Source organism: Doryrhamphus excisus, chromosome 3 (assembly GCF_030265055.1).
Source record: "Doryrhamphus excisus isolate RoL2022-K1 chromosome 3, RoL_Dexc_1.0, whole genome shotgun sequence".
In the NCBI taxonomy this organism is placed as follows: Eukaryota; Metazoa; Chordata; class Actinopteri; order Syngnathiformes; family Syngnathidae; genus Doryrhamphus; species Doryrhamphus excisus.
This window is the reverse complement of record NC_080468.1, coordinates 26,211,231-26,236,357: the sequence shown is the minus strand read 5'-3', so window position 1 is coordinate 26,236,357 and position 25,127 is coordinate 26,211,231. Positions and strand designations below refer to the sequence as shown.

The window sequence follows — 25,127 nt, the reverse complement described above, 5'->3', positions numbered from 1 at the left end:
GGCTCAGGTTCGAATAGTAACACTAGTAAGCATCACCGGTATTCGTCAGGAAGAGTTCAAGCCAAAAATCCGAATGCGGATCAAAAACATTCGCTGTGGCAACTCCGTAATCAGGAAAAAGCCGAAGGAAACAAAAAAACATGCCATTGGTGGTGCGTGGTACAATAGTTGGTACAAAAGATGCTGGGTGGTATTTAAGGTGTCTGTGACTGTGACCATGAAGTGTTGTAGAGCTGTATGGCCGTTGGAACAAAGGAGTTTCTGTGTCTGCTGGTGGAGCAGATCAGAGGCAGCAGCCTGGTGCGGAACACTCTCCTCTGCCTGATGAATGTGTTGTGCACACGGTGAAGGCCATTTTCCTGAATGGACAGGAGTTTGTTGTTGTTTTTTTTCTGCCGCAGTCCTCAGAGGATCCAGCTCTGTGCGCAACAGAGTCAGGCTTCCTCACAAACCACAGCATGAAAGAGAACGCTGGCCACAACAGACAGATGTTGAAGGACCTCAGCGTCCTCACACAGTAGAAAGGACCCTGTTCTTTCCTGTGGACAGTGTCCATGTTGTGAAATCAGTCCAACTTGTCATTCAGCTGCAGTCCCAGGTACTTCTAGGTCCTGACCACCTTCACCTCTGAACCCACGATGGAGACAGTATGGCCTTGAAGGTGTTCAAGTCCTCCATCAATGACGCTCTGTCCATCCCTTATGCACCCAACAATTGTGATGTCATGTTAGTATTTCAGCAGGTGGCAGAGCTCAAACTGGTGCTGGAAGTCAGATGTATAGAGCGTGAATAGGATAGGTGAGCGAAATTGAAAATGTTCAAAGCGCCACTCCCTCGGTCCAGGTCTACTTGTGTGTACATTTGAGGATGCCAGCGACGGGACTTCCATCCATCTCTCTCTTTCGCCTCATTTCACATCACCCGCTGTTGTGTTGTTTGCCTTTCATTATTTTCTTTGTTAGTGTGAACAAACATCTTTGTTTGACTTTGGGTTTTCCCCCGCCACGTCAGCAGATTTTTCCAGCGGCAGGAGAGAATCCAAATTAATAGTATTGTTTCAGCTGGTGGTGAATCCAGCAGCGGGGAGGATGAGACCGAAACAAAAAGATGGAGGGGGAGAAGGAGGAATGTGTGCGAGATGAAGAGCAAGAGCAGGACGAGGGAAGTAGAGCGTTAACCAGTTCGAGCTCAGCGGAGTGGAGTATTTAATCTAACATGATGAATGAGCTATTGGAAACATCAGCTTCCCGGCTCCTCCTCCTCCCTCCTTCCACCTCCGCCGCCCCAGACTCATTCCTCACGGGTCATAAGCTCTGTGATGGAGCTGTGTTTGAGGTCATTGAAGCACCAAGGTAAAGACAGTCTGGAGGGTTACAAAGTGTATCGCTTGCCTCTTCATGCACAGTCACACACCTTTAGTCTTATCCCAAAGGTGGCTCTGCTTTTCCCTGCAAATGGTGACGGTGGAACTACTTTTCTGCCATTTTTTTTACCATTTCCTTTTAGTGTAACAGCCTGGTAATTAGGTGAGTTATTTTTACCTGCAGTGTTTTTTTTTTTTTCATTTCTCCATGCCATTCAAGATCGGTGATGGTGGTGGAGGTGGGGGGGAGGGTCACATGTCAGCAAGGTAACGAGTAGCGAGGCACGGACGGGAGGCGCTTTAATTGCCTGCCTCAGAGAGATGACGGTTAGTAGGCGCATCCAACCGAGCAAACTTACAGACCATAACAAAGCAATGCTAGGGATTGGTGGAAGGCGAATGGAGTGAGGTTCCACGGTCTGGCACGGTTAGCACATCAGAATGTCCTGAAAGAGTCTAAAACAACACATCAGCAACACGAGCACGATGAACGATGCACTCTTCACAGAAAATTTTAAAATACAAAAAATGTATGGAGTGATACAGTTTTTACGCTCATCTCTGTACTTTTGGGCAAATTCCAGAGGCAACAAAAAAATTCAGAGCTATAATTCATGAAAAATGGGGTGCGTTCAAAGAAAAGGTTCAATCTTCCTAGTTGTGCATCAGATCCAGATATCTGGAAATAAAAGCTGAAATGTTGCCCTTGGCGGCGGTCGACCTCACAGCTAGGAGACCGGGGCTCAATTCCACCCTCGGCCATCTCTGTGTGGAGTTTGCATGTTCTCCCAGTGTGCATGCGTGGGTTTTCTCCGGGTACTCCGGTTTCCTCCCACATTCCAAAAACATGCTATGTTAATTGTCCATAGGTATGAATGTGAGTGTGAATGGTTGTTTGTCTATATGTGCCCTGTGATTGGCTAGCGACCAGTCCAGGGTGTACCCCGCCTCTCGCCCAAAGACAGCTGGGATAGGCTCCAGCACCCCCGCGACCCTCGTGAGGAAAAGCGGTAGAAAATGAATGAATGAATGTTGAATGTTGCATATTGGTCTTCTGAAGTCAAACCAAATATTTTCAGTTGGGATGTCTGATTAATATTGTTGTTAAAATGAGATATCAGCTTTTATATTGTTTTTTTTTTTTTTACCCATAGTGCTACCACATCTGAGGTGTGGCGTTTCACCTTTGTGTTGTGAATTTGTAACCAAGCTCAACAAGACCTATAAAGCTCGGGAGGCACTATTTTATTATCCCTGAAGTAGCTTACTAGCTTCATCTCACTGGCCTGAGAAGAATAGCTTCAGCTCTCAATGAAAGCAGCGGTTATGGATGTCTACCTTCATGGACAATAGTATCAGATACTGGCAAATAAACCAATATCCAGCATCTCTAGTTTTCAGTCTACAGCAAAAATAAAGGAATTGATCTCACTGTTCCACTACTTCTGGAAGACACTGTATATATACAGTATGTAATTTTACCCTGAAGCAGCCTAATTAAAGCTAACGATGCTCTGCATAATACTTAGTGATCTTAGTGACACATTTTTCTACCACATATGCTGAACTGTGGATAATTAAGACGCCCAATCAAATGGAGTGACGATGCCCAGAGTGGAAAAGGTAGCACATTACTATGTCCTCATCCTCATCGCTTTTGGTCACATTTGTTGTCAAACTGCTGGGCTGAAGTTTAGTTCTGAGCCTCAGGCTCTTATATCCAGACAATATAATGTGGTTATTGTTGCTTTATAATTTCTGTGTTAGTTGGACTAAATATGTGATAGCCCTTCCATTTTCACGGGGGTATGCTGGAGCCTATCCCAGTTGACTTTGGGTGAGAGGTGGGGTACACCCTGGACTGGTCGCCAGCCAATCACAGATTATGTCCATGTCTCTCTGAAAATCAATGTGGTAGAGGGGTTTGAGTGCATGAGTAACCCTCGGTCCTATGTTGTCTGGGGTGATATGCCCATATTAGAGTCTCACAAGGCAAAGTGCACATTGACCGGATGTGGGACACAAAGGTCACCGTAGCGCCACGCTGTTCTTGTCCTCGTAAAACCGGAGCTGGAGTCTGGTTTGCTCTGCCATCTCCTCTTTGTTGTTTTGTGTATGACGTGGTCCTGCTGTCCTCACCAAGCTGTGACCTTCAGAGTTTACTGGAGCGCTTCGCACCTGACTGTGACGATTTGGGAATGAGACTCAGCACCTCCACATACAACACCTTTGGTATCATTCGTTGTCAGCTGTCGGGCTGGAATGATTCACATTTGATTCGCAGTTGAGTAGAAGTTCAATATCTAAGTCCATTCATATTTTTTATGTCACTTATCCTCACTAAGGTCATGAGAATGCTGGAGCCTATCCCAGCTGATTTCGGGCGAGAGGTGGGGTACGCCCTGGATTGGTCGATGTTTATTATTATCCATTTATTGACTATATCGATTGTCGTCATTCGGGTCACGGCTAAACCAGAGCCTACCTGGAGTGAGGTTCCGCAGGCTGGTTAAGTTAGCACATCAGTATCATCTGCAACACCTTGGTTACTTTTTGGTTTCTTGTTTATCTCTGAGTTTCAGTCTGTTGCCAAGGCGTTGCATGGTTGATTGAACCGTTCAGGCAAGTGTCCTGGACCACTTTTAGTATGTTGCATTCAAACAACAATGTGTATACGTAGATTTCATTCGGCCGCATTTGCTGCTCTGTTACCTAATGAACACTTGAGTAATTTGCTTCTCTTTGTTTGTTTTGGAAAAACATATGCTTCATAGCCCAGGATTTAGCTTTTTTAAGGGGGGGCAGGGGTTTGCTCCACTTCTTGTTTGTGAGTATCTTGCCTGACCTCTCAGCACTTTGGGTGAGGCTTACCAAGACTCTCTTTCACTTTATCCCATCCTCCTTTTCATTTACTTTGCTCGTCTTTTGACTTTGTGAGCTTTGGGATGGAGGGAAGTTTGCCTGAAATGTAATTTTTCTATTTTCCCGCGTGTGTGTGTGTGTGTGTGTGTGTGCTCTCTATGTCCTCTGTGCCTTGCAAGGGAGCACCGGCCTTTCTAAAATTGGCCTCTAAAGTCCAAAAAGTTTGGAGTCCTCAAATGCACCTTTCAATGCAGCTGCATGCCGGTACAACACACATTAGCTACACACACACATACACAGGCAACGGTAAGGAGTAGAAAAAGCCAAAGACGTGTACGTTATTGCCTGTCACAAACTATTTTCAGCAGGACTCTGTAAAAAAAATAAATAAAAAAAGGCCACGTAGACTGACAATGTCGCTGTTCTAAACGCAGGTCTGCTTCTGTGTTTGTTAGCTTGGATTAGACCAAATGACATTCAAACCCCGTGTGGGAAAACAAGTTGTGACTTTAATGAGGCAACCAGGTGATCGTCCCTCATTAGGTGGGGCTTCTATATTTGGAGCCAAAAAGGAGGATAGATACTGTGATGCTGTCGACTGAAGACTAATCTTGCTTATTCTATTAGTGCTGCCGCTACCATGCTACTATTCATTCAGGGAGATTCCAAGGTGTTTCTAGGAATAAATAACCCCAAATATGCACTACCGCCACCTTCCTGCCTCCTTGAAAGCATTTCAAATCATTTGTAATGAAGGTAAATGACTTTGCTTTTCTCTCTTTAATGCCACAAATGAGCTCTTCATCTAAACTATTCATTTTCTGAGAATTATTTTTTTAACCTAATGAGCACTTTGGCATTTTTCTTTTAAGTCTACATTTCTTTGTGCCCCTCAAGGACTACGAAGCAGGCCTGGCTATTTGTGAAGTGGAGCTGACGGCCGCCAATATTCGAGATGTGGACCGCCGGGTCTTTGAAATCAACACGCCCTTCAAAAACTTCTGGTAGGTTTTTGTGTAAGATCAGTACAAAGAGTTTACTCTGTCAAAGTAGAACATAAAAAAATGTAATGAAATACTATAAATCAAAACGAAAACAATTTAATAAAGCAGTATTTGAACACAAAATGAATGATAAATTTCATCATAAATGACATGATGCAAATTAAATAGAACGACAAAAGTACTACAATTGTAATTGTGATATTTTCAAAACAAATGAGCAAATAAAAATATTGTCAAAGCACTTTAATGCAACTAAATGCATTACACACCACCTACAAAGCAAGTGTTTTTTTTTTTTTTTAATGAAGTGTCGGCTTGAAGCTATGCGCTGTTATCTACTGAACCTTTGAGGTGACTCGGCAGTCCCTAAGGCCCAACAATCAATAAGCGCGCAGCTTGTTTGAGCTGTAATGGCCCATTTAGAATACAACCATCACAAAGCACGCTCTTGTTTGTTTGTCTACGACATTTCTCTCTCCCTTTTTTTTTTTTGTCAGGCTATGTGCTCGCCTTTTGTAGATTGACTTGATTTATGTAAGACCCTCCCTCGTTGCTCTACTTGTCTCTCGTCCATCCAGTCGATCTGTTTGTGTCAGCCTTCTTAATGGTCCCATCGGTTGGTGCTTTTGTTAATAACCCCAACGTAATTGCCATTTTGTGCAGAACCAAGACAAAAAAAAAAGGCGGAATTAAAATGAGCTCCTGAATTGTTTTGATGAGGTGAATGCTGAAAGGCTTATTTTATTGTGTGTGTGTGTGTGTGGATCTCATCGATTGGTCACCCTAGCAGTCTTGTGCTACCTGCTCAAGGTGGGGATTAGCCACAAACTCATCTAATCACTTTAGGCCGGGCAGACTCACTTTGGCTTTTCCATTGTTTTGCTGTTGCCACAGATACTATCGTGGGCTTTTATTATTAGCGGTGAGAATGACAATTAGGAAGAGGGGACAAAGACGTTCAACTTTGCCGCAAAGGAAACTTATTGCAAAGCATTTGGACTTAAGTAAATCTGCAGATAAACCCTTTTAGCTCAAGGGCATATCAGAGGAAATCTGCTTTCAGTGTGTTGTGTGTGTGTGTTGACAATATTTGTACCTTGGAGAGGAATTATTCCCTAATGAAAACTCCTGACATGAGAGGTCTTTGGATTATCCCCAGTGGAGGACGCATTGGTTCTGGAAGAACTGCCTTAAAGTCCATTGTACCAAGGTGGAGGTCATAACATAAAACTGCACTGTCAGTTGGGACTTGTCTTCAAACTGATTTTGAACACCATTCAACAATCTGATATCAGATTGGCCGATGAGTCATTGTTCTTGGGCCCAATTTCATTCAATTCAAAGATGTTTTTCCCTGTAAGAAACAGTGGAAATGGAAATAATTTGGAATAGAAGCATAAAAAGAAGTTAACCACAGTAAATAATAGTAAAAATATTACGTTTCCATGTTCTACATCAGCATAAAAAGAAGTTATTCACTGTTAAAGTAACAAGTGATAGCAATAAAACAGTTGACATTTTACTTTGTTGCATACCTAATTGTCATACAAGTGTAAAAATAAGTTAACTATGAAGTTATCAAAGGTAATAAAACAAGTATACATTAAATTTGGATACACTTGTACTGTATGCTGTTTTTCCTTTGGTTTGTGTTTCAAAAAACACAGGATTCTTGATGTTACACAATATGCTAATGTCATAAATGAAGGTAATTCCCACACCGAAGGTTCATAGTAATTGTCATGCTTTGATTTATGCATACAAGGTGGTTACATTAGTACCGTACATTCTGCTACTTTTTTCTTTCTACCCTTACATAGTGGTCCGGCTAAATTGTAATCTCGTTACATCTGCTTTACTTCAGAACTACTAATTGTTTACATACTGCGCCGCTCACGAGACAGTGAGTAAACGGTAGCTTTTTTTTTCGGCAGGAGCCCATATCCACAAGCTATCAGTGCACTCACAACAAGCTTTTAACCCAGGGGTGGGCAAACTTTTTGACTGGGCCACATTGAGTCAATAAAATTGGCCGGGGGGCTAGGCTTTATATTTGGTACACACACACTAGTTTAAGCTTATACATGGCATTAAACATAATAATGTGTGAGCGTTGTTGACTGTATTTTTCTCAAAAGCACCGTGTTCAGTACTACAAGCAGTTTTCTAACTGACTGTATATCAGCAGCAAAAAGCAGACAAAAAAAAACGTCAGTGACTGATGCACGATCGTGCCCGCTGTCTTGAATTTAATGTTATTAACGTTTCTAATGGCCTTAATGTTATTTTTGTTCAGCAGTGTTTTTTATGTTTCTTCGTTTTTTAATTTGTTTGATGATCTGAAATATTTAAATGTGACAAACATTAAAAAAAAAAAAAAAAAAAAAAAGAAATCAGGACGTTGGCAAACACCTTTTAACATTATCTCCAGTATCTGTCTGTCTGTCTGTCATTCAGAATCTATGTTAGCATTTGGAACAAAAATGTCTGTCCTGTGTGGGACTTCCTGTCTTTGTGAGTGAGTTTTGAACCCTCCAAAATGTGCCTAAAAAAATGTTGCATTATGGTGGTGCTTTGAAAAACTTCAGACAGATTGCTGTGGCAGTTAGGGGTGAGCACTTGACAGGATTTAGTGAGTTTGAGGCTCTCGGAAGAGGCTATAAAACCCCGGTTGTAGTTGCAAGCGTGGGCAAATTTTGGGTATGAGTATGGAGTACAGATTTGGGAGCATGCAGACACTACGTAGCACGTTTATTGCAGGAGGAACATTTGTTGTGTGCGGGGTTACGTCGGCGTACGCATGGTGTATGCCGTGCATGCTCCCTGTAATCACTTGTGACTCCGTGAGCATGCGCATGGTGGTTGCACATCAGGCTGTCCAATGAGAGTGCACAGCACACGTGGACCTTGAAAAGTGACCGTTTGTGCTGTGCTTGAAACATGCGTTGTGCACACTGATTTCAGCAGTGGTGCCAAGTTGCCAAGCTCCTCTCAAGAGGGAGTCGGCTGCATCTGCGGTTCAGAAGGCAGCGGATGCGGCTGAAGAGGATCAGCAGATGCGGGCAAACCTGCTTTTCACTCAGGTTTTCAGTTAATAATGTGAGAAGACTAGAAATAAATGTATTGTGAAATACTAAATGTGAGTTGTAGATACCAGCATTTTGTTCATGTTCTGGAAAAACAAGCATATTGGCTTGAAATAAGCTATGAAAATTAATGTTACAAAAATGTGTAGCTCTAATATATACAGTATGTGTCAGAAACATGGCCTTGCAATACAGTAGATGTTGCTGGGTGCTGACCACACATGATACTTCAAATGCACATTTTTGTGGTGTTAATGAAAACCACATCAGGTGGATTCCTGCAGCCACAGCTGTTAATGCCAATGCTTTTTGACCTAGCCTTAATGAGTCAGTTATTTGATTTTATAGACCATGCATCTGGCGACTATAGGGGACTCTGCAGTTAATTGAATAGAGACATAAATTGGAACATTTATAGTAGTTTAAAGTCATGCAGCCCCCACACTCGGAAATGCCTTCAAAAATAAAATTCCCCCCCAATCACTTCATTAGAAAGACACTGTATGCTTTTTAATTGCTTGTTCCAATCAATTTTATAACCAGTAATCCATTATTTGTAGCTTTGTGGCGGAGTCAGAACGAGAAAAGTCGGAGTGGAAGGAAGCTATTCAGGAGTCCATTGCAGAGACGCTGTCCGACTACGAGGTGGCCGAGAAGATCTGGTTTAACGATTCCAACAAGAGCTGCGCCGACTGTCGTGCTCCGCAGCCAGAGTGGGCGTCTGTCAACCTAGGCGTGGTCATCTGTAAGAAGTGCGCAGGTAGGATTGAAGTGTGTTCTTTCTATCTACACTTCATGGTGCACTCTTCCCTCCCTCTTTATCCCTTCATGCCTGAGAGCCAGAACTTTTAATGGGATTCCTCACCTCACCTCAGCAAAGCCCATGTAATTGCTAGCCATCAGATATCCAACATCCCTCCTCAAACATCCTTAAATGATTTCATTTGCTGGGCTGTTTAATATTACATTTGGTCGACACGCTTGGTGAGAGAGGAGGAGACTCTCCTTTAAATTAGGCGGTCGTCCGCTCAGAATACCGATGCCTTGCCTCACTTATAATTAGCACTCTGATGTCACGGACAATAAAGAGAAGTGCTGAACAAGAGGAAGAGGGAAGAAGTAATGAGAAGGCTAATGGTAAAAATGATCCCAGACTGGCTTTTCTTCTTCTTCTTGGAGCAAGACTGAATGAATTTTAATAGCCTGTCGCTTCACTCACTGATGTGGGCCTTGCTCGTACTCGCACATTTTCATTAGTTGCATTGACTTAAAGGACTTTTTAGAGTCCATTATGTTCCATTTCATGTGGAAAGATAATCTGTGCTCACTGGTCGAGCCTTAGAAAAATCATAAAGTGAAACCTCCGTTTTGGAACTTCACAGTTTTTGTGTGATTCGGTTTTCGACAAATTTTGGCCAAAATTCTGCCCCAGTTCTCGCACACTGTTTCGGTGATTGTACCATATTATACCATGATACCATCGCCGTCTTTGTCAACAAAAGTCTTCAGTACCGACAAGTGATGTTGAATGTTAATTTATTCATGTCCATCCATTCACGCATTCATCTTCTTCCGCTTAATCGAGGTCGAGTCGCGGGAAAAGCAGCCTAAAAAATGAGATGCCCAGGCTTCTCTCTACCCAGCTGCTTTGTCCAGTTCCTCCCGGTGGATCCTGAGAGACACAGTTTCTCCATTTCCTGGGTTTTTCCACCGATCAGATGTTGCCCTGAACACCTCCATGCGGAGGCATCCCAACCAGATACCCGAGCCTTCTCTCAATGCGGAGAAGTAGTAGTTTCTCATGGATGACAATGCTTTCCCTGTCTCTAAAGGTATCATTGCAAAATATTTGTGGGAATTTTCCACTTCATCGAAAAACATGCTAACTGCGGCGTACGTTAACTGAGGTTCCATTGTGTTATTATTATTGAAAACATTGATGAAAGTGCCCTGGTTGCTCAAACTACAACATCCCCAAAAACCATCTGCTACTTCCAGTGGCACACTTCATAGTATTCTTTGTAAAAATGTTGTGTAGTAAGACAACAGTCTTTGCGGTCCATGTTTCAGTTGTTATGAAGAGGGAGGATCGCCTGTATGGCATTGTCACTGTAGTCGCTGGGAAAGTTTTTAATTGGGGGTGAAAAGTGTGGCAGCTTGGCCTTTTTTGTGGACGAGCCGCTGTGATGGGAATGCCCTTTTTGTGTTTTGTTGTGGCTCACCGGGGGAAAGATGAAGACATTTGGCTATTTATATGTGAGGACGGCACCCTCACCCGGCTTTCGTTACCTCGACAACAAGCCTTATGGCACTGTCCGCCTCAGTGGATGCTTGTAGCCCCATCATAAAGCTCTTCAATCTGTGTCAAGTCATGCTGCTGCTGCTGCTCTATTTCAATATGGAATAAATCCGCCATTACTTACAGGGACAATAATTCACACATCAGCGTGGTTCTTGTCTCATGTTTTATTCACATGCGTGCTCTCTTTGGCCACAAGCAACCCCACAAGCCACCCCACTGTTCACCCAAATAAACAGGCCGACCAACAAACACAATGAATTACTCATGATTCATTAGCAATTAATGGCCCCCTCGTTCTGCGCTTTCATTTCCAATTAAGGAGCGCTGAGGGGACTCAAGATGTCTGCTCTCTACGCTCCATCGTGTTTGTTGAGTTGTATTTTTCTTCTTCTTGCCGACAGGGCAGCACCGCTCACTCGGCCCCAGTGTCTCTAAGGTGCGAAGCTTGAAGCTAGACAGCAGCATCTGGAGCAATGAGCTTGTAGAGGTATGAAAATCCTGTCTTATTGGGGCCACTATTACCAACTACTACTATTGTGTAAAGGGATCCTTTATTACATCTCCTTCGAGAAAAGATACTTATTAGAGATCTGAAATAAGGTGGGTTAGGCAGGATCATCAGGTTCATGGCAGGATAGCATGGAAAAAAGTATTTACAGACTGTTCCAAATAATCATCGCCAGTATTCATTTCCATTTGAAATCAATTGAAATTTAATGGTCTGCCATCCATCCTCAGCTCTTCTTGGAAGTGGGAAACCAGAAGGCCAATAGCTTCTGGGCGGCTAACCTGCCACTGGAGGAAGAGCTCCACAGCAGGGCTTCGGCCGAGCAGCGTGCCACCTTTGTCCGCCGGAAGTACCGGGAGCGAAAATACCGCCGGGTCCTGGATGATCTTCATGACTCGGAGCAGCTGAACAAGGTACATCTTTAAAGTAAAGAAGTATATTGTTTGTGAAAAAAGAGATCATACTTACATATAGTGGACTCGACAGCTTTGGACAGGATCAACCTCCAACAAACAGCTTCAAAACAGACCTAAAGATCGTAGTGCACGTTTATAAATCACAAGCAATGTATGTAAGAAGCAAAAGCAAAAAAAATGTGATTCCAGCGAATGCATTGGTCGTGAAGCTGATTTAATTGGACATCTTTTCTCCATTGTGTGTCATATCTATTTACCGCTCTGTGTGATGCCTGATCCTTTGGGAACATTTGTTACGGACTACAAAGACTACACCAAGCTTTTATGCACCCAGGGGTCAACTCGTATAGCAGATGACTGTTTAAAGTGTCACTTTAGAGTAAAAATAAATAGGTTTTGAAGTGATTTGTGTAGGATTGCATGCTTGCCTTAATCTCTAAAAATGATTACCTCTCCCGGAGGGATTTTGTTTTATGGTGTTATGCAAAACTTTTTTTTTTTTTAACTTGTCGAGAAGTGGGGCAAGAATAATTGCACTGCACTCTTTTAGTAATGTTTTAGTTTATTTCAAATAGTATATTTTTCACATAGTATATGTACATGTATACACTTGCCCAATTCAACATGTCTGAAAGATACAATATGTGTAGCAATATAATAGATGAGAAAATAAAAAATGGTAAATAGTAAGTAGAGTAAATAAATAATAGAAAAAATGGAATAAATAAAATATGGGCGTAAAAGTAGACAAGAACTTTGTGCAGTAATGAATAATACATGCTGTATGATAAGTAATGCCCTAGTTAAATAACTAGAGAATGAGAATAATAGTAATACAGAAGTAAAACTAAAATAACATTGTGTAGTGAATGAATCATTTGTGAGTATAGTCCATTTAACCTGTAAGAGATCCTCAGGACATTTTGAATTTTGTTGAATGAATGAATAAAATGTTGAATGAACATAAGTTGGCTTTAAACAGTGGATAGTCACCTTTATATAATTTTAGAATAGTCATCTCACAAACAGTCACTACATTACCATGCACAAAAAAATTTGAATTTTTGCATGAATTTGGTTGCAGCCAGCCTTGCATGCAAACACTTTTATTACTGTGTTTGACTATGTATGTATACATTTTCATCGATTGATCATTAGCACAGGCTCTCTACGGATGCGGTAGTCTCTGTGGAAGATCAGTTTTGAGAGCCAGAGCCAGAACGTGGAAAAAAATGTCAAAATGCAAAAATATTAATATAGCATACAGAAAAATTGAAGGATGTGTGTATATTAAATATACACTAATCCAATGTAGTATAAACACTAAGCTTTGTGTTATAAGTAACAACGCAAATTTGTGTAGTATGTTATAATATATGCCATTGATGGATGTTAGAGAGTTGTTAAAAACATTTACACCGCACCTCGAGGCGGGGGGCCCGGTGGACACCGGTGGCGTCTGAAGTTGCCTCCACTGATCGCAGACGCTTCCACTGACATGCACAAGGTCCGACACCAGAAGCGGGATACAACCCTTGCGGCTATTGTCACATAGGTCTCCACTTCCACGTCGACAGCCGTACCTTCTTATCCGCTTTTAAGCAGACTGCCCCTCACTTGAACTATGCACACTGTGGGAAATGGGACATTATGTTGCAGGGAGGGCTTTTCGCCAGCCTGGACAGGCATGCACGTGGACACACACAGAGATGCGGAATGTATTGAAACCGAGCCCTTAAGGGAGGATTGTCTCGTACAGGGCGGATGCACACCGTTGCATCCGTATTAGTGACAGCTATTGGTATTTAGCATTCTCTTTCTCTGCCCACTTAGATAAAAAAGCTGAAATAACCCAAGTCACCCCCTAGCATTCCAGAGGCACACAGCGTCAGGCCAACGATCGGATTAGAGCAGTGCATGTAAGTGTGAAAAATCGAAAGACTGAACTATTTCAGGAATCAGACTGTTTTAGTGCAACGTCGTGAGTGACACAGTAGTTCCTTATGACCAAAGTGTTCCATTGAAAAGGCTGAAGCCTCCTAAAATAGGCCTAATGACGCCACTGTTAGTGACAATGCAGTGAGGTTATTTAATGGACCTCTTAAACGTCATTAAGGACCACATTGACCCTAATGGCAAAGCATATACAGTACATAGAGCGTGGGTGTCAGTGTTGCTGATCCAAATTCACTGGAGGTCCATGCTACTAAAATTGTTGTAGAATCTCCGCATCCCGCTTCTCATTTATTCGCTCTGTTTTCTATTCCCACGGTCCCCATTAGAAGCTCATATCCCAGCGACCTCGGCGGAGTCTCGGCAGGCCGCGTGACCTAGAGAAGGGGGTGTCAAAGGACCTACTTATATCATCACACACACACACACGCACACACACACGATGCCTCCAGCGGCAGCGGTAATTGCTATGACACAGAAGGTCATTTTACAGCGATGATCCAGAATAAGGCCGGGCAGCATGAGAGTCTTAATCTGACCCTGTGGTTCACTGCAACAACACACACTTTTACAGTATGTACTGTAAGATAGCCGTTTGCTGATGCTTACTTGTTATTTCAGATGTTTTATCAATAAGCTCTTTGTTCGGGCAGCATGTACGTACTGATCGATAACGCTTCCTTAGTTGGGCCCAGTCGGATAAAAAGGAAAACGTTGCTCATTGAGATTCCGCTTCCGATGCCACCTGACTCCGCTGTTGATCCACTTTGTTGCGGGTCAGCGTCCACAATGTCACATCAATGGAGGAGACTGACGAGTTTTCTTTTGTCTCACCTCAGTGATCGGCCCAGGTGAAGACTTCTAACAAAGACAATGAAGGAATCCAATGCTTTGTATATCAAGTCAACTGAAACGTGGGAAGACCAATAACAAACAATAACCTCACTGCTCCAATGTAGTCAGTGTTTTTTATATTTTGGTTATTTTTAATAGCGATATATCACCCAAATGAGGACACCAAGCAAGCATTTCAATGAGTTTATCTTGTGAAGGGACTTTACTATAAAAAATACATTTCGATATAGTCAGTCAAGGAGTCATGATCTGGGGGCTGCATGAAGGCTGCCAACACTTGGGAGCTGTGGTTCAGGATTAAGGCAGGTTAAGGTTAGATAACAATGGTACTCACACTAAATATTGACACTTTGGACATTCTTTGTGAGGTAGACTCATTTGTTTTGGAGTGTCAAAAATACCCAGCTGCCCTGTGATTGGCTGGCGACCGGTCCAGGGTGTACCCCGCCTCTTGCCCGAAGACACCTGGGATAGGCTCCAGCACCCCCGCGACCCTGGTGAGGAAAAGCGGTACAAAATGAATGAATGAATGAAAAATACCCAGCTATATAAAATACATTTTGATATAGTCAGTCAAGGAGTCATGATCTGATGGCTGCATGAAGGCTGCCAACACTTGGGAGCTGTGGTTCAGGATTAAGGCAGGTTAAGGTTAGATAACAATGGTACTCGCACTAAATATTGACAATTTGGACATTCTTTGTGATGTAGACTCACTTGTTTTGGAGTGTCAAAAATACCCAGCTATATAAAATACATTTTGATATAGTCAGTCAAGGAGTCATGATCTGGGAGCTGCATGAAGGCTGCCGACACTTGGGAGCTGTGGTTCAGGATTAAGGCAGGTTAAGGTTAGATAACAATGGTCCTCACACTAAATATTGACACTTTGGACATTCTTTGTGAGGTAGACTCACTTGTGTTGGAGTGTCAAAAATACCGTGACGCTTCCACCACCATGATTGACTGTACAGCACACTTAGCTTGCTACTTGATAATTGATTGATATAATTGTGTAAAATTGTAATAATTGTGTTGATAATTAATCAATACTCCTTATTACGTTGGCCATTTTGTCGTAGTGAGTAAATTCATATATGCATGCAAATTTGTTTTACTCTCTCCCGTCTCTTTACCACACAGACTGCATTTAAAAAGGTTCACTTTGCACTTGTTTCATGTTGGACGTTGGTTATTCGTCTCTGTCGTTGTTAATTTCACATTGGCAGCTGAATATTCGGCTCCGGAGCAACAGCTGTAGTTCCCCCTCACTGTGCCCGGACAGCTCTCTCATGGTGCGGTGAGCTCGAACAGGAAGAGTGTGTGGAAATATTTCCCCAGCGGACCACTCATTCACAGCTGCACGTCCTCACAAACACCAAGCAGCTCTCGGTGAAGTACTGTAAACATGTCGAGGCAGACAACCGGAAACATTGGCGAACAAACTTTGATACTCTTACAACCACAGGACTAGCCAGTATAAGCTAGCAGGGTTAGCTTGGTTTAGCAGAGCATGCTAATGCGGCTGTATGTGTGCCACTCAGGTTGTATGAGTTGTGTGTTAGCGCTTGCTAATGTAACCCACCCTTTTATGTTGGCCGCTGGTTTTGTTTTTTTTTGGTTTTTTATTTTTAAAATAAAAGCGGCGCACATCTGTCTGATGCTGGTAATAAAAATAGCTTACGTTAATAAAACTATTCCAATTCTGAGAAATTAAAATTGCTTCTGATTTGATGTACTTGCATTATTAAATGAAAAAATGGTCTAAAAAAATTGATTATTGAAAAATATTAGTATCTGGACACATCAGGCCAGTTTATTGTTCCTTGAAAAGATATATTAAAAAGATAGCTGCAATATCACAGACATAATTACTTTTTGAAGAAATTGAATCGAAAATAACAGATGAGGGGCGGCACGGCGGTCTAGTGGTTAGCGCGCAGACCTCACAGTGAGGAGACCAGGGTTCAATTCCACCCTCGGCCATCTCTGTGTGGAGTTTGTATGTTCTCCCTGTGCATGCGTGGGTACTCCGGTTTCATTCCAAAACATGCTAGGTTAATTGGCGACTCCAAATTGTCCATAGGTATGAATGTGAGTGTGAATGGTTGTTTGTCTATATGTGCCCTGTGATTGGCTGGACCAGTCCAGGGTGTACATCTCGCCCGAAAAACAGCTGGGATAGGCTCCAGCGCCCCCCGCGACCCTTGTGAGGATAAGCGGTAGAAAATGAATGAATGAATGAATAACAGATGAGCTGATTTGACTGACTTTTAAAGGGGCACGACGCATAAATTGGACATAAACTTCAGATTCTGATATGACATAAAAGTCCAAAGAATGAGCTTTCTTCATCTTGTATTCACAAGTGTAATCCCACACCTCTGCTCTGTCTTTGAAAGGCCTCGTTTCTTTCTGTGTTTAATGTGGCCCATTTGTCCTGCTCATAGTCGCTACAACCTCCCCACCTTTTCTGTGCTCCAAAAGGGATTAGCGATTTAATGACTCGCGCCGGAAGTATTAAAGTTTGATCTTATTTTAACTTCTCTTTGGAGATCAGCAAGCAGAACTCCACTCTATACTTTTATATGGTCTTGTGGTGACGTTTTATAGATGCTTTGTGCTCTTTTAGGTGTATTTTTTCTACTTATGTCTCTTCCTTAAGATATAATCCAATGAGCCAAAAAAAGTGACAGGCTTGTGAGTCTGATGTGTGACCGCACATCCACAGGGTGGTGTGATTCATGTCAAAAAGACCGAATATTCGGTTAAAATGCATTATTGAAGAGGTTTAAAAAACATCATCTACCCCAGGGAGTAAAGTCCACTCTCTGCGTCTCATTTCATGTGCGTCCAGGCGCTGTGTGGCGCGGTGCTGCTGCCTGATGTGCTGCACACCATGGAGCTGGTGTTCAGTGGGGCAGATGTTATGTGCGCCACTGGGCATCCGACCTGCTCCACGCCGTACCTCCTGGCCCAGCGTGCAGGCCAGAGGCTGCAAATGGAGTTCCTGCATCAGAACAAGCTGTCAGGTAAATACACCCCTCACTTGTATTTTCCTTTACCTTTTTATTTAGCCATCATAAGGTATGAGCTGTGTCAGTGCAGATAATTGCTGGCAGTGGAGGTAGCGTCATGGTGATATCCATTACTTTGCATAACTTTAGAACAATTTGCATAGTCGTAAAACAACATGCCTATAGGGTGAATATATTGGAAGTCAGCTTGTTGTTTCCACATTACTCGGTGGAAAAATGACACATGATCAAACTGTGATCGTTTTTTATAGGTGTCGGGGAGGGGGGTTGTACACAAATGCTTCGGCTTTTTCGGCTCCAAAGAAAAGTGGCGGTGGCGTTTCGGTTGTTTCTATTAACTCCACTAGATGACAGTAACTACATTTAAGTATAATGAGTGCTCATCTCAGGTAGCTTTATCTACCTCTGCATGCACTTTAAACTGTTGGTGTGAAACTGGTGCTGGCTGGGCAGTTTGCACGTTATCGCCGTCACATCATCAGTTCTATTGCTGATGTGTTGTGCAATATGCTTGTTAATGAATGACATTTAATTAGTTTTTAGCCTCTCTCCAATTATTCCCTGCTTCCAGTTAACGCCTCGTCCTATTAGTGCAGAAAAAACTTGTATCCCACATCCATAAAGTACTTTAAAGTAAGGCGAGGAATGGATATGTCTCGAAGTCCCTCCATAGTGTTTTTTATCTTTATGTGCCTCCTGGCCCTACAAGTTTGTAGGTTTTTGAACTTTTTCCGTGCTCACAATGTTCCGTCGGAAAGATGCTGGGAAAAGTTTCATACCCGCATGTCACCATCCTCAGTGTATTTGTTTGAAGGATTGTCGTAAGAACTTCTACTTGTGCTTTTGACCTTTCCTTTAACAGTTTGGAGACAAACCTGTTGTCTTGTCGTTCTTTTTGGCCTTAGAAAAGGTACAAACTGTCAGTAATTACCCCTATGTGGTATTGGATGTAACTGTAGGGACAGAGATGGACTCCTCCTGCTTTATGATGAGGAACTTTAAGCCATTGCATGATACCAAAAATAAAAAGCCCTCCCTTGGATATTGTCCCAAAACAAAGCTGTCATCCACATTGAGCCACCGCACCGCACCGCCCCGCACCGCCCCGTCCCAACACTACCTCATTTGTAGCTCCCCCTCCCCTCCTTTAGGATGCCACTTTGTTATAGCGTCCTCCACGGGCCTTGTTCTCACGCCTACACCTGCTCGCCCCACGGCACCTTGGGATGTTGTTGGAACACGTTCATTTTCATATCCACATCCCAGATGCAGCCGGAGAGGCAAAGGTACGTGGTATTCTGAACACCTTCGGGGTGACTTCAATGATGGCTCGATCCCTTATAGTCAAAGGCTTCCACTGGGGGGGTCTCTTAGTGTATTTATAGCTTCTTCTGTTGTTTTTGTATGCGCATTTCAGTCCCACAGGTTACACCTCAAGATCCCGGATACATTTAAAGCATACGGGGCCTACTTTTTTCACTACTGGAGCTAAAAAAACACATCATAAAACTTTTACTGCTGTTTTTCGACATGATGCACACAACTGCACTGACCCGGATATGAGACGACCTCTCTTTTTATTTATTATTTTTTTAATTGCATCGTAACCTATGTATCTAAATTCAAATCGAATCGTTCATCATAAAGATATTTACATCCCTAGCAACTAGTAGTAAACAAACGTGTTGTTGTTTTTACATTGATGTTGTGAATTCTGGTGTCTGTGAATGCGCCTCACTGTGAATGTTACTGGGGCATACGCGTTGTTGTTGTTGTTGCTGCAAGTGTGGAAGGAGGGGCGTGTGTTAGCTGAGCTGCCTGCAGACTGTTGGACCGGAGCGTAACTGTTCTTACTGTGGGCAATAAAACTTAAAAAAAGTGTCAGACTACCAGCATGCTAGAGTCATTAAATAGGTGCTCGTATTTGTAAACTTTTTCGCCCAAACGCTCCCTAACTAACCTATTGTGTTTTTTTCAAAAATTTATGAGCGAATGACAACTGATTCGTGGTTGACTAAGTCCTTTTATTAGTAAAAATAAATACACATATTAAGCTATTTTACATGTTCTTGACCTAAATAAAATATTTTCAAGCATAAAAATGAATGAATGAACTAAAATACAAATTCAGTTTCAGGAATTAAAGGACGCAGATGAACTGCAGTCCATACTGGCCACCAGGTGTCACTAGTAACCCGTACCGGACTTGATCGCTGTCAATAATTATAGCAGGTTTGAATGATCTCACAACATGGACAATATACATCTATCCATTTTCTTTACCAATTATCTTCATTAGGGTATGCTGGAGCCTATCCCAGCTGACTTCGGGTGAGAGGCGGGGTACACTAGCCAGCCAATCACAGGGCACATATAGACAAACAACCATTCACATTCACATTCATACCTATGGACAATTTGTAGTCGTCAATTAACCTAGCATGTTTTTGGAATGTGGGAGGAAACCAGAGTACCCGGAGAAAACCCACGCATGCACGGGGTGAACATGCAAACTCCACATAGAGATGCCCAAGCGGAGAATCGAACCCAGGACTTCCCAATCTCCTGACTGTGTGACCTACATGCTCAGCCCACAGGCACAATAATCATCGTAATCATAACAGTAACACGGGGTACTGTTGTGGCATTACTCTGAATCCCCAACATCACTTCCTGCCAAATGTCCGGAAGACATTTATAGAAACACACATGAGCACAGGTCTTCTTTGTTTTAAATGGCTTGTTTTGTCTGATTACATCTAATATGTTTGGTAATATGAGTGTAAAGGTAACTGTAGGGGTGTTATGTCATGTCTGGAGGGCTCTAATTATATTCAGTCAGAAGGTATAACAGTATATAACAGTCAGAAGGTCATAAAAAGGTATTATATATTTGTAAATATTTGATTTATAATTAAGGAATTCTACTTGTGGGTCTGGAACCAATAAATCGTGAGGGGTGCGGACCACGTTATCGATGACGAGGTTTGAATATTGTTGAGGTTTGACTCTAAATGCGGAAGGAATGGATGGATGGATGAATCAGCATCATTGTTTTTCCCCCCCTGATGAAATGATTAATATCACAAAAAGATGATGGTATGTTGTTGACAGTCTACTTTGTGTTTTGATGGCGAGACAAAACTAATTCCCGCTATGGTTTAGTTGAGTCTGTCCTTGGAGTGTGAGTCGTGTTCCAGTGCTCTAATTGGTTGTAAAGTGCTGCAGGTGTGGGACATTTGCGGCAGAGTGCCACCTGGCTTGTGTCCTCTTTGCTACCAAAAGGACGAAGCCTTTTTTCTTCTACACTTGTGGCAGGCAGTATCTCCTCTTGATGCAATTTAATGTGGCACAAAACTTTTTCTATGCACACCAAGCTCTACTGCAGGATAAAACAAGTGTAAATAATGTTTATGGTGAAACCCTTTCTGCCTGCTACGTACACTCAGTATGCATTTGCATTGTAAAGCTTCACACTGTGGATGTGACTTTTTACTGTCTTTCTGTGCTTCCACCAATTTGTGAATCTCCCCACATGAAAAATGTATTCTGTATGGATAATAATAACACTATTTACACCATTGTGTGAGCAACACTTTTTTTTTTTTACTCAAATTGCCCTCACTACTGTTGGCAATGAAGTTTTTTTTCGTCAGCGGAGCAAATGTGTGCATGCCTTTACACCGTGCAATGTTGTCTCCTGGCCTTTTATTCCGTGTTATCATTAGGACTCAACCTGCCTTACACATGTAGCCAATTATAACAGCCTTTATAATGTGTAGCTCTATCTGGATGTGCGTCTCATCGCCCCGCTGTCCACAGCTCGCGGGGTACTGCTTTGCACCGGTTGCCATGGGCGACCAGATGGCTAATTGAGCACTCTGTCATGTCACCTCCCTTCGCTGGGGACGCAGCCAATCGGCGCAGGCCAGGCTCTTCCACCGACACCCCTGCAGACATGACAGTCCCATCTTTAGCGGGTCCAGCTTTAGTGGCCCATGGGGGCTGTTTGGAAGACACACACAGGGAGGCTTGTTACTGTTGCGCCATGCTACTGGCTTGTTTACATTCTACTAACATGGATGTTAGCATGAAGTACTGAATGGATTCATCATATATGCCATAACCGGATTAGACATGCTTGAATTATGGCTGTTATACTGCCTTCAATGTATGTTTATTTTACTCTGAATCCTTCCTCTTGGTTAGTCTGGCAGCTTCAAGTATATACTGACTGGCTGACTGATGAAAGCGGACAAAAATGACATTTAAAGAAATGTAGTAGTTTCTTTGGATATGAACGGCGTGATCTAATTCAATGTAATGTTAAATTTAAATTACTGCAAAATGAACAACAAAAACTTTTATGTGATGGGTTGTCAGGAGATCTAGTTTTAATTTTGCGAGATCAAAGTAATGTTAAAAAATATTCTCGTCTCATTCTCGCTATATTGTGCATCGTCTCGTCTCGTGAGCTGAGTATATAATGACAGCCTTACAATTCATCCATTTTTGACCATTATAAAAACTATTAAAACATCTTTTCAATTAAGAAAATGCAGTATGGCAGTATCCTGCCCTAATTATTGAATACAATTAATGTTATGTTGAATATCTCATGATAATTAGTGACTGCACATGGATAATTTTATTTCCGATTTTAGAATTTTCTTTACAAATACCAATGGCTATTCTTTTTCAAATATACGAAAATTAAGTAGTTTTACGGCACTTCTTGACTTGTAAAATAATGCTTGAATAATTACTGCTTTCAGTTTGTGTCATGATTAATCCTGGTGCACTAATATATTGTTGTTCCTGTGTTTAAAATGTTTTATTAAACAGTAATTTAATCCACTAAATGAGTTCACAGTAATTTTTCTGTACAACCAACAACGTCTTTTTGACGTTTCATAAGGTCTTCTGTACGTGTCGAGATCTTACTTTGTCATAGTCACTACAACTACAACAAAAAAAATTGAGTATAGTGATGCGGGGAACGCCAAAAAGATGTATCATCACTATCTATTCCCCTTCTACAGATTTCCCTAGACTTGATCCATGGTCTGAAAACAACTGTCTGTCAGAGGTGTCTCTCTTCATGGATGGCTTCCTCTACATCTCCCCAGGCCTCGGCAAAGGGACGCCACCTGACCGCAGAAAAGGAGAAGGTGAGTGTCCAGGCCATCCCACAAAATCCCTTCAAACCACTCGTGATCCGTATGAAGTGTGTTTGTATGATGTCCGTTCTAATTAAGCACTGATCGATCAATCAGTATCAGTCCGTCAGCTGTCAAACTCAAACAGACGCCAAACACTGACGCTTAAGACAGTCAATGAATGTGCTTTTCAGATGCCTCCTTTGGGAATCATAGAAGTAGGTAACTTTTACGACTGTGCTGCCCAAACTTTTCCTTCCAGTGTCCTTAAAAACTTTTAATCAGACTTCCACTTCCTCAGCTGCTGCACCTCCTGCTCTGCAATGGTCCCACCTCTCCAAACAGCTGGAGTGTTTCCGGGCCCATGGGTAATTAGGAGAGGGAGCAGGCTGGGATTGCTGCCTTCGGGGATGGAGGGTTATTATGTGGGTGCAAGAGTTGGATGGTTAGGAGGGAAATGGTGGTCTTTTAGGGAGGATGAGCTGGGATGACATCTGATAAAACACTCCCTTGAGGATGTTTTTCCACCATTAGAATTGGAATGAATAGTCAATCTGTGTTATGTTAATTGCTTGATGGATGAATTTGAACGCAAGGTTTTTCTTGCACTGCTAACTTTAACTTTGGGAACCTCACTCCACCATACATACTGTACACTGTATATATAACCTAATATGGTATTGTCCCTCATTCATCACGGTTAATTTGTTCCAGACCCGAGAGCAATAAGTGAATTTCCGCAAAGAAAGATTCAATATTAATGGTAATGGTAATGGTTTTATTTCATTTGAACATGTATCAGATTACAATTGAGTGCGTCACATAATCAGTTCACAGTTCCACATGTCCAAAAGGAGTAGGAAGAAGCAAAGCTTATTAAATCCTACCCCTCCATCTGGTACTTTTACAATCAGTAACTGTTACATTTGTTCACTTCCTGCTTTCCTAATATGGTTTAAGTTTTTTTTTTGTAATTTAAGAATATTTTTTTTGTCACGTACCGAAGTATGAGGTGATATGACCCACAATGACATAATGGGTACCATAGTAACTGTCAATATAGTGATATATGTATTGGGTAATATACACATAGCACATCATGTAATATGTATAGCACATCATGGCTGGTTTAAGACTATATATATATATTTCCACACAATAAGTAAGATATGGTAGAACCAGAGAGCAATAAAGAGTGTGGAGTGATTTCTGATTGAGAACAAATTTAGCTTTGTTCAATAGTGAAATATAATAATATATAATATTAATATATAATATTATATTTTATTATTAAGGAACTGAATATTTTCGTCATTAGTCATTTCTAAATACGGGTTTTCACTTATTTATATAACAAGAATATGTCGTTAAGTTTCAACCAGTAAGGATGTTTACTGTAAATATTGCTTCACAAATTAGGCTATGACTTTCTAAATACGGGTTTTAACGTTACTAAAGCCCCGTAGAAATGAAATAACACCCCAATAGTCAATTTTACACTGTGCTCTCCAATTTCCTTATTGTAATTGAAGTGGGGGCTGCACGGTGAGGGAGTTTAGCACGCAGGCCACATAGCTAGGAGACCTGAGTTCGATTCCACCCTTGGGCAACTTTGTGTGGAGTTTGCATGTTCTCCCCATGCATGAGTTGGTTTTCTTCGGGTACTCCGGTTTCCTCCCACATTCCAAAAACATGCTAGGTTAATTGGTGACTCCAAATTGTTCATAGGTATGAATGTGAGTGTGAATGGTTGTTTGTCTATATGTGCCCTGTGATTGGCTGGCGACCAGTCCAGGGTGTACCCCGCCTCTCGCCCGCAAGACAGCAGGGACAGGCTCCAGCGCGCCTGTGACCCTTGTGGGGATAAGCGGTAGAAAATGAATGAATAATTGAAGTGGGGGAAAAAGGACCAAGAAGCCAAAAACTTACCACCTCCAATGAAGAGCAGAATGAGAGCAGAACCTTTTTTCGATTTGATCGCATGCTGACTTGGCCCTGGTGGCTCAGCCTCCATGCAGTGTGAAAGGTCATAGGTAAAGGTCTCTAAGCATTATTGATGCCTTGTGACCAGAATACTACATATAAACTTGTCTTTCGATATGTTTTAACTACTAATGGGTCATAGTCAACAGTGATCATTAGTTTTTGAAAACATAGTGAGGGAAGACTGTGTACCTTTCCACATCTATTATTTTGACCTATGCATTCTGTTGTCATCTATTATAGAAAAGTGTACAGTTTTGCCTTTTTTAGTGGTGCTTTCACCACATCCGCTGAAAAATTCAAGGGTTCTGTTGAAAACGTGCAAGGATATGTTCCTATTAGTTGCAGGAATGTATTTTGGTATGCCATTCCCCGGCAGGCTAATGGTTTGACGGTCTATAGATGCACACGGGTTGTTAATAATGCATGCAATGTGCTCGAGGCTTAATAAAGCCTTACTAAAAAGGTGTACTGTAGGTATTTGGTTTACAGTAATATGGTCTTCTATAGATGTGATATCCTCGCAGAAACATGGCATGCTATAAAGAGGACATATTTGCAGTACATGAGAAAAGGGAATAGAAAATCTAGTTCTCTC

General features: G+C 42.0%; 1 protein-coding gene across 4 annotated transcripts in view; it reads left to right on the top strand.

The window, feature by feature from the left end:
- The window catches only part of arap2 (ArfGAP with RhoGAP domain, ankyrin repeat and PH domain 2), a 131,583-nt gene that overhangs the window by 26,953 nt on the left and 79,503 nt on the right, over positions 1-25,127 (top strand). For all 4 annotated transcript variants that reach the window (XR_009129175.1, XM_058069131.1, XM_058069128.1 and 1 more), the window contains exons 10-15: positions 5,123-5,229; positions 8,876-9,075; positions 11,019-11,104; positions 11,356-11,538; positions 17,207-17,381; positions 22,430-22,558. Coding sequence is in view for 3 of the 4 variants with exons in the window: in XM_058069131.1 (XP_057925114.1) it covers positions 5,123-5,229; positions 8,876-9,075; positions 11,019-11,104; positions 11,356-11,538; positions 17,207-17,381; positions 22,430-22,558 (880 nt within the window). In the remaining variant the exon portion in view is untranslated. The remainder of the gene's footprint in view (positions 1-5,122; positions 5,230-8,875; positions 9,076-11,018; positions 11,105-11,355; positions 11,539-17,206; positions 17,382-22,429; positions 22,559-25,127) is intronic.